Raw genomic sequence first — 11,079 nt, forward strand, 5'->3', positions numbered from 1 at the left:
TAATTTAGGTCCCATTCTGGGTCAACGACACGTTCAAGTGGTATTATTGTCCCTTTGCACAGTTGTGAGTTTTATTGTCCGACTTAGTGTGAGTATATCAGTAGTAGCCATGACGAATGCAAAAGCAACAAATCCAGATTTTCCGGTAAGTAAAATAATGCGTTTTTTTAAATCCACCAATCCACCAAACAATTGTGAATAAACTCATATCTTCGTTATTTATGGACAGATTTTGCTTATAAATAAATAGGATACTTCTCGAAAGAATGTCTGTTTGAATTATTGAAGTTTTGGATTTCGGAGATATCTGGGGTCTTCAGAAAATTGATTTCAACAGCCCCACATTCGCAACGTTTTCTTACGTTCCGGAAAACGTTCAATCACTGAGCGAGCTCGAATCAGTATCAGTAACTATGCCAAATAGTGAAGCTTAAAGGGGGGGTTTTAGCGGATCTTAACAAAAATAAGTCTCCTGGACCAAATGACATGCCGGCATTATTCCCGAAGCAGTGCTTTCGACGCTAGCTCGTACATTAGTTGCCAAATATTGCCTATCAATTGAGAATATTTGCAAATTTTCATCTTTCTAGCCTCTGTCGTTTACACCTTATCGTGTCTACAACAGCCAGAGGGACGGATATGGCTAAATCGTCTTAGAATTTAATAAGAACCCAAAATTATATATATATATATACTTTTGTGGGTCTACGACCAATATTTTAAAGTCTTACAAATGGAATGACAAAATCAATATACCCCCAACCGAGGGCACTATAGTATTGGGACCCTCTACAAATTAAAAAAAAATAATTTTTATATTATGATTTTATAACATATAGTCACCTATAGGACTTTATAAGTGTATGTAATGCTGAAATACATATGTACACAAATCCTTGGTTTCCTTTGGCAGTGTTCTTTAGGTACTATCTCAAATGAAAACATTCAGACTTCAACTCCTGACCATTAATGTCTTCGTTATAGTTTTCTGAGTCGATTTAGCTATGTCCGTCCGTCCGTCTGTCTGTCTATCCGTGTAAACCTTGTAATCAAACTATAGGTCACAATTTAGTGAAATTTGACCCAAACTTTTCCTTTTGAAACAGACAGATACACAGACAGACACACAGACAGACATTTCTACAGGAAGTTTAATCGAATGTCCACAAACACTACTACCTCTATCATACTTCCCACAAACCTATTTTCCCAGTTCGAACACAATGCATTGTACAAGGCATAGCCGAATAATAACACTCTTAAACATCAAAAACTCATCCTATTTTTCATTTACATTTCAGGAATACAAATGGAGTGAAATGGAGAAGTCCTACGTACTGTCCAGTTTCTTGTCGGTTACTTTATAACCCAATTTCCAGGAGGCTTAATATGCAATCGTTTTGGTGTTAAAAAAGTACTGTTTTTATCATTTTTTGGCTCTTCTGTGCTTAGCATACTGGTTCCACTCACCATAGACTGGGGCGGTTGGCAGATATATTGTGCTATACGTTTAGTCCAGGGTCTATTACAGGGTCCACTTTTCCCCTGTTTACTTCAACATTTAGCTGTTTGGTGTCCAACTAATGAACGTAATCGTTTGGGAGCTATTACCTATACAGCTATTGATATTGGTATAGTGTTGGGCATTTATACGAGTAGTATTATAGCGGCTTCGTCAATGGGTTGGCCCGGTATTTCGTATGTGTCATGTGCTCTTGGTTTAATTCTAACTGTGCCATGGCTTATATTTGCCTCTAATTCACCAAATACATGTAGATTTATATCACAAGCTGAAATAAATTATATAACGAGGCGAAAACTGCTTTAATGGAACAAGATGTTAATGCTGTATACGAAACAATACCAGTACCTTGGAAAGCTATTTTAGGTTCGGTGCCATTTTGGGCATTATTAATAACCAGAGCCGGCTGTGCCTGGGGCAATGCAACGATACAGACGGAAATTCCTTCTTATATGAATTCAGTCTTAGACATGGATATAAAAGGTAATGCCTTATTTTATGCTTTACCCTTCCTGACACAGTGGATTATGTCAAACGTTTATATAATTTTGGAAAATATTCTTATGAAACGACGTCTTTTAACACTTAATGCGCTGAGAAAAACTTTCAATTCCCTGGCTTTCTGGATACCAGCTGGTGGTCTCTTATTACTGGGATTTCTGGACAAAGATCAGAAAATCTTTGGCATTATTTTGATGATCTGCAGTTTAGGTATTTTTACGGGCGCTACTATAGGTAGCGCTCTCAATGCTATTGATTTGTCTCCCAACCATGTGGGTATTTTGATGGGTATTATTAATACCACTTCCAATATAGTGTCCTTTGTAGTGCCCCTGTTTGTGGGTTCTCATTGTTGAGGATGTGGTAAGTGAATGCAATTCAATGATTTAAAATATACATATGTAACTAAATTCAATTTAAATTTATTATAATTTTCAGACTAATCGGAACGAATGGCAAACTGTGTTTAGCATTTCAGCCGCCATTTTTGGTTTAACAAATCTATTATATATTATCTACGGTTCGACGAACATACAGCCATGGGATCATGCAAATTATCACCTATTAAAAGAAAAGGTTTAAATATTAAGAAGTAGTTTAAGATTTTAGATGAAATTTGTATATAATTTGTTGTTTAATAATTAATATTGTAAATAAAGTTTATTTTTTTATGGTTTTAAAGTTATCGAACGTAAACGTTTAATGTTTGAGACCTTTTAAGCTTGTGAAAGAAATGTATGCCGGATATAGTTCATGACTTTGTTGTTGTTTCAAAAAAAGTCGAAAAAAAGAAATCAGAAATAGATAATACCAACCTATGATTGTAAGTAATAAATTTAAGTGAGATTAGATTATAACCATCGGCTATTTAATATAGTAAACTGATTTATTTTTGCAATTTCCCCTTTGATATTTTGATTAGATTTTATACCCTTCAGTTACGTGAGAATATACGGGGCATAAGTTTATTATTTCGTTTGTAATTTCTACAAATAATGTATTTGGAAATCAGTTTTCAGAAGATCCCAGAGAGATCTGCGTGATCCGAATATTCAATAATTCTATTAGAAATGCTTCCGAAAAGAGCTCTACTTAAAATCAGCAAAATCGTTACAGAAATAACGAAGATAGGAACAAAATTCCGAAACAACCCATGAAAATATGTATTACCTTTTTTTATACCCTTCACCACCGTGTGAAGGGTATATATAAGTTTGTTATTCAGTTCATAATAACAAAATAAAATGTTGGGAACTTAAAAGGTACATACATATACAATATGTAACTCCTAATAGGAATCGAAGTCAGTTTAGCCATGTCCGCCGTCCAACTACGTAAACCCCCTTCTTCAGTTAAGTTTGTTTTCAAATGTCTGTCTGTCTGTTGAAATTTTCTGAAGACCCCACATATCTTTGGAACCTAAGTCTTCAATAATTCTATCTGACATGCTTTGGAATTTTCTATAAAATCGTACTTTTTGCTACTTTTCCGTTCTTCAAAAGGTACTTTTTAACGTTTCTATAATATTGAACCTAGAAAAATGAAATTATGTATGTAGAGCCCAGACTAAATCAGAACATCTAAAAGGATACTTTTTGGAACTTTTTCGTTCTTCAAAATGTATTTTTTTAATTTTCTATAATATTGAACCTAGAAACATATAACTAAGCATGTAGAGTCCGGAGTAAATAAGAATTTTTTACTTTTTCGTTCTTCAAAAGGTACTATTTGAATTTTCTATAAAAAGGTACTTTGGTACTTGGTACTTGAACCTAGAAACATGAAATTATGTATGTAGAGCCCGGAATAAATCAGAAGATCTAAAAGGGTACTTTTTGAAACTTTTTCGTTGTTCAAAATCTAATTTTTTAATTTTCTATAATATTGAACCGAGAAACATAAAACTCAGCATGTAGAGTCCGGAGTAAATAAGAATCTTTACTTTTTCGTTCTTCAAAAGGTACTATTTGAATTTTCTATAAAAAGGCACTTTTTGGTACTTTTTCGTTCTACAAAAGCTCCTTTTTGAATTTTCCATAATATTGAATCTAGAAACATGAAATTAAGCATGGAGAGCCCGAAGTAAGTGAGAACATATAAGTAGTATGTTTGAAGGGATTCCAGGCCACATTTAAATGAGAGACAAATGGGGACCTCTTGTTACTTTTTGCTTCTTTAAAGAGTACCTTTTGAATTTTTTATAAAATATTGAAACAACATATAATAACATTAAGAGCACTAAGTTAATGGAAATCTGTAGGAAAGGCTTTTTGGTACATTTTCGTTCTATGACAGTTACTTTTGGTTTTATGCATCTGCAACTGATTGAACGAAAATTTATAAGTGGGGACTTTCTGGTACTTGTACGTTTTTAACTAGGATTTTTTTGTTTTTGTTGCAATAAAAATCGTACGTGCAGGGTATATAAGATTTGGCATAGCCGAATATAGAACTTACTTGTTCTAATACTGAATTCGTTTTTTCAGAAACTGTAGCAGCTATTTAGCCACAAATCTTTTCTTTCGATCAGGGATTAGCATTAGTTAGTTAGTAGTTAGTTAGTTAGTTAGTTAGTTAGTTAGTTAGTTAGTTAGTTAGTTAGTTAGTTAGTTAGTTAGTTAGTTAGTTAGTTAGTAGTTAGTTAGTTAGTAGTAGTTAGTTAGTTAGTTAGTTAGTTAGTTAGTTAGTTAGTTGTAGTAGTTAGTTAGTTAGTAGTTAGTTAGTTAGTTAGTTAGTTAGTTAGTTAGTAGTTAGTTAGTTAGTTAGTAGTTAGTTAGTTAGTAGTAGTTAGTAGTTTGTTAGAGTTTGTTAGTTGTTAGTTTGTTAGTTTGTTAGTTTGTTAGTTAGTTAGTTAGTTAGTTAGTAGTTAGTTAGTTAGTTAGTAGTTAGTTAGTTAGTTAGTATTAATGTTAGTTAGTTTTATAGTTAGTTAGTTAGTTAGTTAGTTAGTGTTAGTTAGTTAGTTAGTTAGTTAGTTGTTAGTTAGTTAGATAGTTAGTAGTTAGTTAGTTAGTTAGTAGTTAGTTAGTTAGTTAGTAGTTAGGTTAGTAGTTAGTTAGTTAGTAGTAGTTAGTTAGTAGTTAGTTAGTAGTAGTTAGTTAGTTAGTTAGTTAGTTAGTTAGTTAGTAGTTAGTTAGTTAGTTAGTTAGTAGTTAGTTAGTAGTTAGTTAGTTAGTTAGTTAGTTAGTTAGTTAGTTAGTTAGTTAGTTAGTTAGTTAGTTAGTTAGTTAGTTAGTTGTTAGTTAGTTAGTTAGTTAGTTAGTTAGTTAGTTAGTTAGTTAGTAGTTAGTTAGTTAGTAGTTAGTAGTTAGTTAGTTAGTTAGTTAGTTAGTTAGTTAGTTAGTTAGTTAGTTAGTTAGTAGTTAGTAGTTAGTAGTTAGTTAGTTAGTTAGTTAGTTAGTTAGTTAGTTAGTTAGGTTAGTTAGTTAGTTAGTTAGTTAGTTAGTAGTAGTAGTTAGTAGTAGTTAGTTAGTTAGTTAGTTAGTTAGTAGTAGTTAGTTAGTAGTTAGTTAGTTAGTTAGTTAGTTAGTGTTAGTTAGTTAGTTAGTTAGTTAGTTAGTTAGTTAGTTAGTTAGTTAGTTAGTTAGTTAGTTAGTTAGTTAGTTAGTTAGTTAGTTAGTTAGTTAGGTAGTTAGTTAGTTAGTTAGTTAGTTAGTTAGTTAGAGTTAGTTAGTTAGTTAGTTAGTTAGTTAGTTAGTAGTTAGTTAGTTAGTAGTTAGTTAGTAGTTAGTTAGTTAGTTAGTTAGTTAGTTAGTTAGTAGTTAGTTAGTTAGTTAGTTAGTTAGTTAGTTAGTTAGTAGTTAGTTAGTTAGTAGTTAGTTAGTTAGTTAGTTAGTTAGTTAGTTAGTTAGTAGTTAGTAGTTAGTTAGTTAGTTAGTTAGTTAGTTAGTTAGTTAGTTAGTTAGTTAGTTAGTTAGTTAGTTAGTTAGTAGTTAGTTAGTTAGTAGTTAGTTAGTTAGTTAGTAGTTAGAGTAGTTAGTTAGTTAGTTAGTTAGTTAGTTAGTTAGTTAGTTAGTTAGTTAGTTAGTTAGTTAGTTAGTTAGTTAGTTAGTTAGTTAGTAGTTAGTTAGTAGTTAGTAGTTAGTTAGTTAGTTAGTTAGTAGTAGTTAGTTAGTTAGTAGTTAGTAGTTAGTAGTTAGTTAGTTAGTTAGTTAGTAGGTTAGTTAGTTAGTTAGTAGTTAGTTAGTTAGTTAGTTAGTTAGTTAGTTAGTTAGTTAGTTAGTTAGTAGTTAGTTAGTTAGTTAGTTAGTTAGTTAGTTAGTTAGTTAGTTAGTTAGTTAGTTAGTTAGTAGTTAGTAGTTAGTTAGTTAGTTAGTAACTTGATTTATAATCCTATATGTGATAAAAAGAACCTGATTTATTGCAAATGTAAATATTCAATCAAATTTCCCCATTTTCCAAAGTATACTTTGGAACTGACAAATGAAATCAAAATAATGATTCATCAATGTTTGAATAGGACATATTTTTTTATTATTAATAGATGTAAAAGTATGAAATTAGTTCAAAACTTTTACACTTTCATCTTATTAGATATTCGTTATACATACATATGATACGCTTTTGAAATTACTCGGAGAGTATTTGTCTCACTGTGATACTGTTAAAATAATTTATTTAATTTGTTCGATCTTATGAATGCCATGGTGAGAACTAAACTATTGTTTAACAAAGGCAAAATTTATTATCTTTTGCTATTTCAGTAATCAGTAATCTAAGCTGCAACAATTTTATTATCATTAACTATTTTATTTTTAAGTAAGTACTTGTTAAAATTTATTGACTTTCTTTCCGTTGTCGTATTACGTTCGTTATCAACGATTAGTTTTAATATATTGTCTTTGATTTATATTTGCATTGTTCGAATACCCTACGTTATAAGTAGGTAGATTGATTATTGGAAGAATTTTGTAATCAAAATAATGTCCGAAGTTCAAAATTTCAACATTTACTTTTTATACAATTTTTCCCATTATGTTTCCGAGATGCTAAAGTTTTCTTTGAAACCCTTTACTTTTAGTAATATTTGAAACGTATAATAGCCTGAAGACACTTTTACTTATAAAGTTGGTATGTCATCTGAAAGTCCAATCTGTCCATTTTAAAATAAAAGTTTAACATCCTTCTAAAGTTTGAATCGAAACTGATATCCTAATTATAAAGAATATTTTAAAAATGCTTAAAGACATAGTGTTAGCGTTAGTCTTTAATCTATGGCTTGCTATACTTGCTTCAGACCATTGTGGGCTTTACATGTGGCACGATCAGCGCATTTATACCGCTTCTCCACTTTGCCAGCAGGTTTTTTCTCCTTTAGAGAAACTTTTATTAAAAACACCACGTTTTGGAGAAAAAATATATTGGTTGTCACTGCTATAGAGTATTCTAAGGTCGTGGTTGAGTAACCATATTTTTTCTTATTTTATTTATTTATTATACGTATGTCTATATTTACCCAATACTGAACAAAATCCTCAACGATCATAGCTTTCCAAATTATGAATATTGATTTTTTCAATGAGTTCGATTTGAAGCGTCCACTTGAGCGAAAGTGGTTACGGGGTCTTTAAAGTAGTTTAAGTGACAATCATCCGGAATGACGGCGAAAATAGAAAAAGGTAGTTGTTAATACTCAGTGTTAAAGTGAAAAAATATTTTTACCTTAAATAAATCGGTATGGTATAATAAAAAGTGAAGCAGTGATTTTGAAATATTGAAACGTGTGCCCAAGTATTGTAATAATGGAATATTACGCTTTCATGGGCATTACAATTCTCTCTTCAAAAGAATCGGTTGCATTCTGGTAGCTTATACTTATGATAGCGTGAGCAGATACCATCAGCTTATAATAACTAGAACCCTTTTGTTTCCTGAGTTCTGAGGATATTTGGTATTCATGTCGATTCTCTTACGATTGCGGTAGTCCGTAATAAAGAAATTTTTAATGAAAGCAATGATTCAGCGCAGAAATCATGTTCTTCTAAAGCGTTCAAGCTGCATTACGGTCTTGCAAGATCATCTTTTAAGATCGATCCGCATTAATACATATGGTATCAAAAGGATTATTTCTCTTTCATGGGTGGCTTCGCTTCAAATTCGAATCAGTTGTATTCGATACAGGTTCCCTGTAATTATCTGGACATATTTCAGCACTCATAATAGATTGGTGTGCAACCAAATACTAAATATTGTCTCAACGCCGTGGATATTTGGTTTCGATTCGGCTTGTAGTGGATCTATTATTCTTCGCATCAGTTCAAATTTGACTTTCTTTTATAGGATTTAAAAGAACTTAATATAAACAAAATCTTCTTCAAGACTTCAATTCGTATAGCAACCAATTTATTGGATAAATCCTGCAGATTCCCAATAATTTCGAAGGTGCGACTGAATAATGTCTTCAGTTTCTTCGAAACTTTTTTGACAGGCCTTGTTTTTTGTGTTAAAACTACAACTTCTGAACCGCAAAAATTATCTCTCGCACATCGAAATTCCATATCGGAAACGTCACAGTGGTTATAAGCGTCCATTGGCCAGTAGAATATCTTCTCTGCTTTGGTCCTGCTTTTAATGAAATAACACAAATAAAGTTTAAACAGTCCAACAAATTTTTATTCCAGAGGGATTGGGGATTAAGCAACGCTAAATCTGGCTAAACAATTTAAATAGACAAAGGTTAAACTTTTATTTTAAAGGCCACAGATTAGACTTTCAGACGACATAACTTGTTTCTGAAGGTGTCTTTCTGCTTTGTCAGGTCTTAAATATAGACAAAAATGGAATGGAACTTTGACCAGGTTGAAATAGGGAAATTCATGCGATCACAAATCTGTATGACAACGGGACTTATTAATGGACCCAAGTGAGCCGGCTACGACCTGACAGATATATATATATACCCTACAAAATGACTTTATATCTGAAATCCATATCTAATAAACACGATTCTGTTTACATTTAACTTTTAATTATTTTTAAGGTCCCCTTTTGGGTCAAAGGCATCTACAAATACTTTTACTGTTCCTCTCTATAACTGTCAATTATATTGCCAAATTTACATGCCAGCGTATCTGTGGTTGCCATGACAAATGCTGAATCAACAATCCCGACTTTCCGGTAAGTTTGAAGATATGACTGTGAGTTTTTCAGAACAATAGAACAATTTTTCAATTCACAAATGCTGTTGTATAGTTTTATGTTTTACATACATATGTTGTAAGAAATTGTTTGTTTTTGTATCTAAAAATTCTGTTTGAGACATATATATGACATACAACTTTACAACACCGATTGTGAATTGGCTAAGTGTTTCATCACTCTATGTAATTCGACCTGTTTCCATAAGAGACAGAATAAACATTCATAGTTAGTAATCTTAAAATTTTGATATAATAGTTGGATCTAAAGGGCTTCTGCTGGCTTTGAAATACTGATTCAACTAACACACAGATACAGACGGACATTACTACTTACAATAGTATCAATAATGTAAAAAATAATTCTTTAAATATCCTTTTGATCTTCATTTTAGGAATACGATTGGACCGAAATGCAAAAATCATACATACTCTCCAGTTTCTTTTGGGGCTACTTTGTAACACAATTTCCCGGAGGGTTATTTGTGCCGACGTTTTGGTGCTAAGAAAACCATGTTCGTGTCTACACTGGGCTCAGCTGTATTTGCTCTACTTATTCCCTTCACAGTAGGTTCGGGTGGTTGGCAGGTCTATTGTGGCATACGTGTTGTGCAGGGTCTATTTCAGGGCTTACTATTTCCCTGTATTCATGCCTATTTAGCTGCCTGGTGTCCGGTTAATGAACGTAATCGTTTGGGTGCTTTAGCCAATACCGGCATTGAATGTGGTACAGTAATGGCCATGTTTTTAAGTGGTATATAGCAGCTTCTTCAATGGGTTGGCCTGGTATTTCTTATATATCATTTGTGGGTGCCGTGTGGTGTATATTATGGTTGATTTTTGCCGCCAATAGTCCTAATGACTCGAAGTTGATATCCGAAGCGGAAAGAAATTACATAGAAGATTCCAAAAATGCCTTAAAAGAACATAATGCTAATGCTGCACCTAAATCTATACCCGTACCTTGGCTTGCTATACTTACATCATGGCCATTTTGGGCTTTACTTGTGGCACGCTCAGCCCACTCATGGGGCTTCTCTACTCTACAAGCAGAATTCCCTCTTATATGAATGGTGTTTTAGGCTTAAATATGAAGGATAATGCTCTGTTTTCAGCCCTACCCTATTTTGCCATGTGGTGCATGTCATATGTCTATCTAATATTATCGGATATTTTACTGCAATCTAAAATCCTATCTCTGACTGCCTTAAGAAAAACTTTAAATTCTTTGGCCCTATGGGTACCAGCTGCCGGTCTTATACTTTTGGGTTTTGTGGGAGAGGATCAGAAAACATTGGCCATTGTTCTAATGACCGCCAATGTGGGTATTAATGCTGGCAATACCATTGGTAGTGCTCTCAACACTATTGATCTCTCACCCAATCATGCGGGTATTTTAATGGGTATAGTTAATACATCGGCCAATGTTATACCCATTTTAACACCTTACTGGGTCTGATTGTACAAGATGAGGTTTGTATTTTTGTGATATTTTTTTTTCTTAATATTAACTTTTTATGTTATTTTCAGACTGATCGTACCGAATGGCAAATTGTATTTGCCATTTCCGCTGTAGTTTTCTTTGTGGGCAATCTTTTCTATATAGTCTTTGGTTCTATGCAATTACAACCTTGGGATGATGAAAATTTCCTTTTATCGGGTGATATACAAAAAGTGAAAACAAGTGAAAAACAATCTAAAGATACTAAGAATTAATTGCTGTATTTATTATTTATTGATGTACTCGTCTACCGGACAGTTTTTGGAAATTTTTTATACACAGATTATATTGGACTGGAAAACTGGTGGATAAACGGATGGATAGATTAGTTTTTAAGTATTTAGTATAATATTTTAAAATATGTGATAATAGACTGAATGTTAAAAGAAATTACATTTACAATTATTAGAGAAATCATA

At 32.3% G+C, this 11,079-nt stretch overlaps 1 protein-coding gene and 1 pseudogene across 1 annotated transcript in view; both read left to right on the forward strand.

Moving 5' to 3' along the window:
- The window catches only part of LOC119609988, a 26,684-nt gene extending 24,020 nt beyond the window's left edge, over positions 1–2,664 (forward strand). The window contains 6 exon segments of the mRNA XM_037965047.1: positions 9–145; positions 1,302–1,350; positions 1,353–1,805; positions 1,808–2,367; positions 2,369–2,386; positions 2,462–2,664. Of these exon segments, the coding sequence (XP_037820975.1) occupies positions 9–145; positions 1,302–1,350; positions 1,353–1,805; positions 1,808–2,367; positions 2,369–2,386; positions 2,462–2,605 (1,361 nt within the window). The 3' untranslated portion in view covers positions 2,606–2,664.
- A 4,884-nt stretch (positions 2,665–7,548) lies between these two features.
- On the forward strand, positions 7,549–11,079 carry LOC119609993 (annotated as a pseudogene).

This window comes from Lucilia sericata, unplaced genomic scaffold (assembly GCF_015586225.1).
Source record: "Lucilia sericata isolate MDLA Ls3-8-SP2 unplaced genomic scaffold, ASM1558622v1 Contig001099F_arrow, whole genome shotgun sequence".
NCBI classification, from domain to species: domain Eukaryota; kingdom Metazoa; phylum Arthropoda; class Insecta; order Diptera; family Calliphoridae; genus Lucilia; species Lucilia sericata.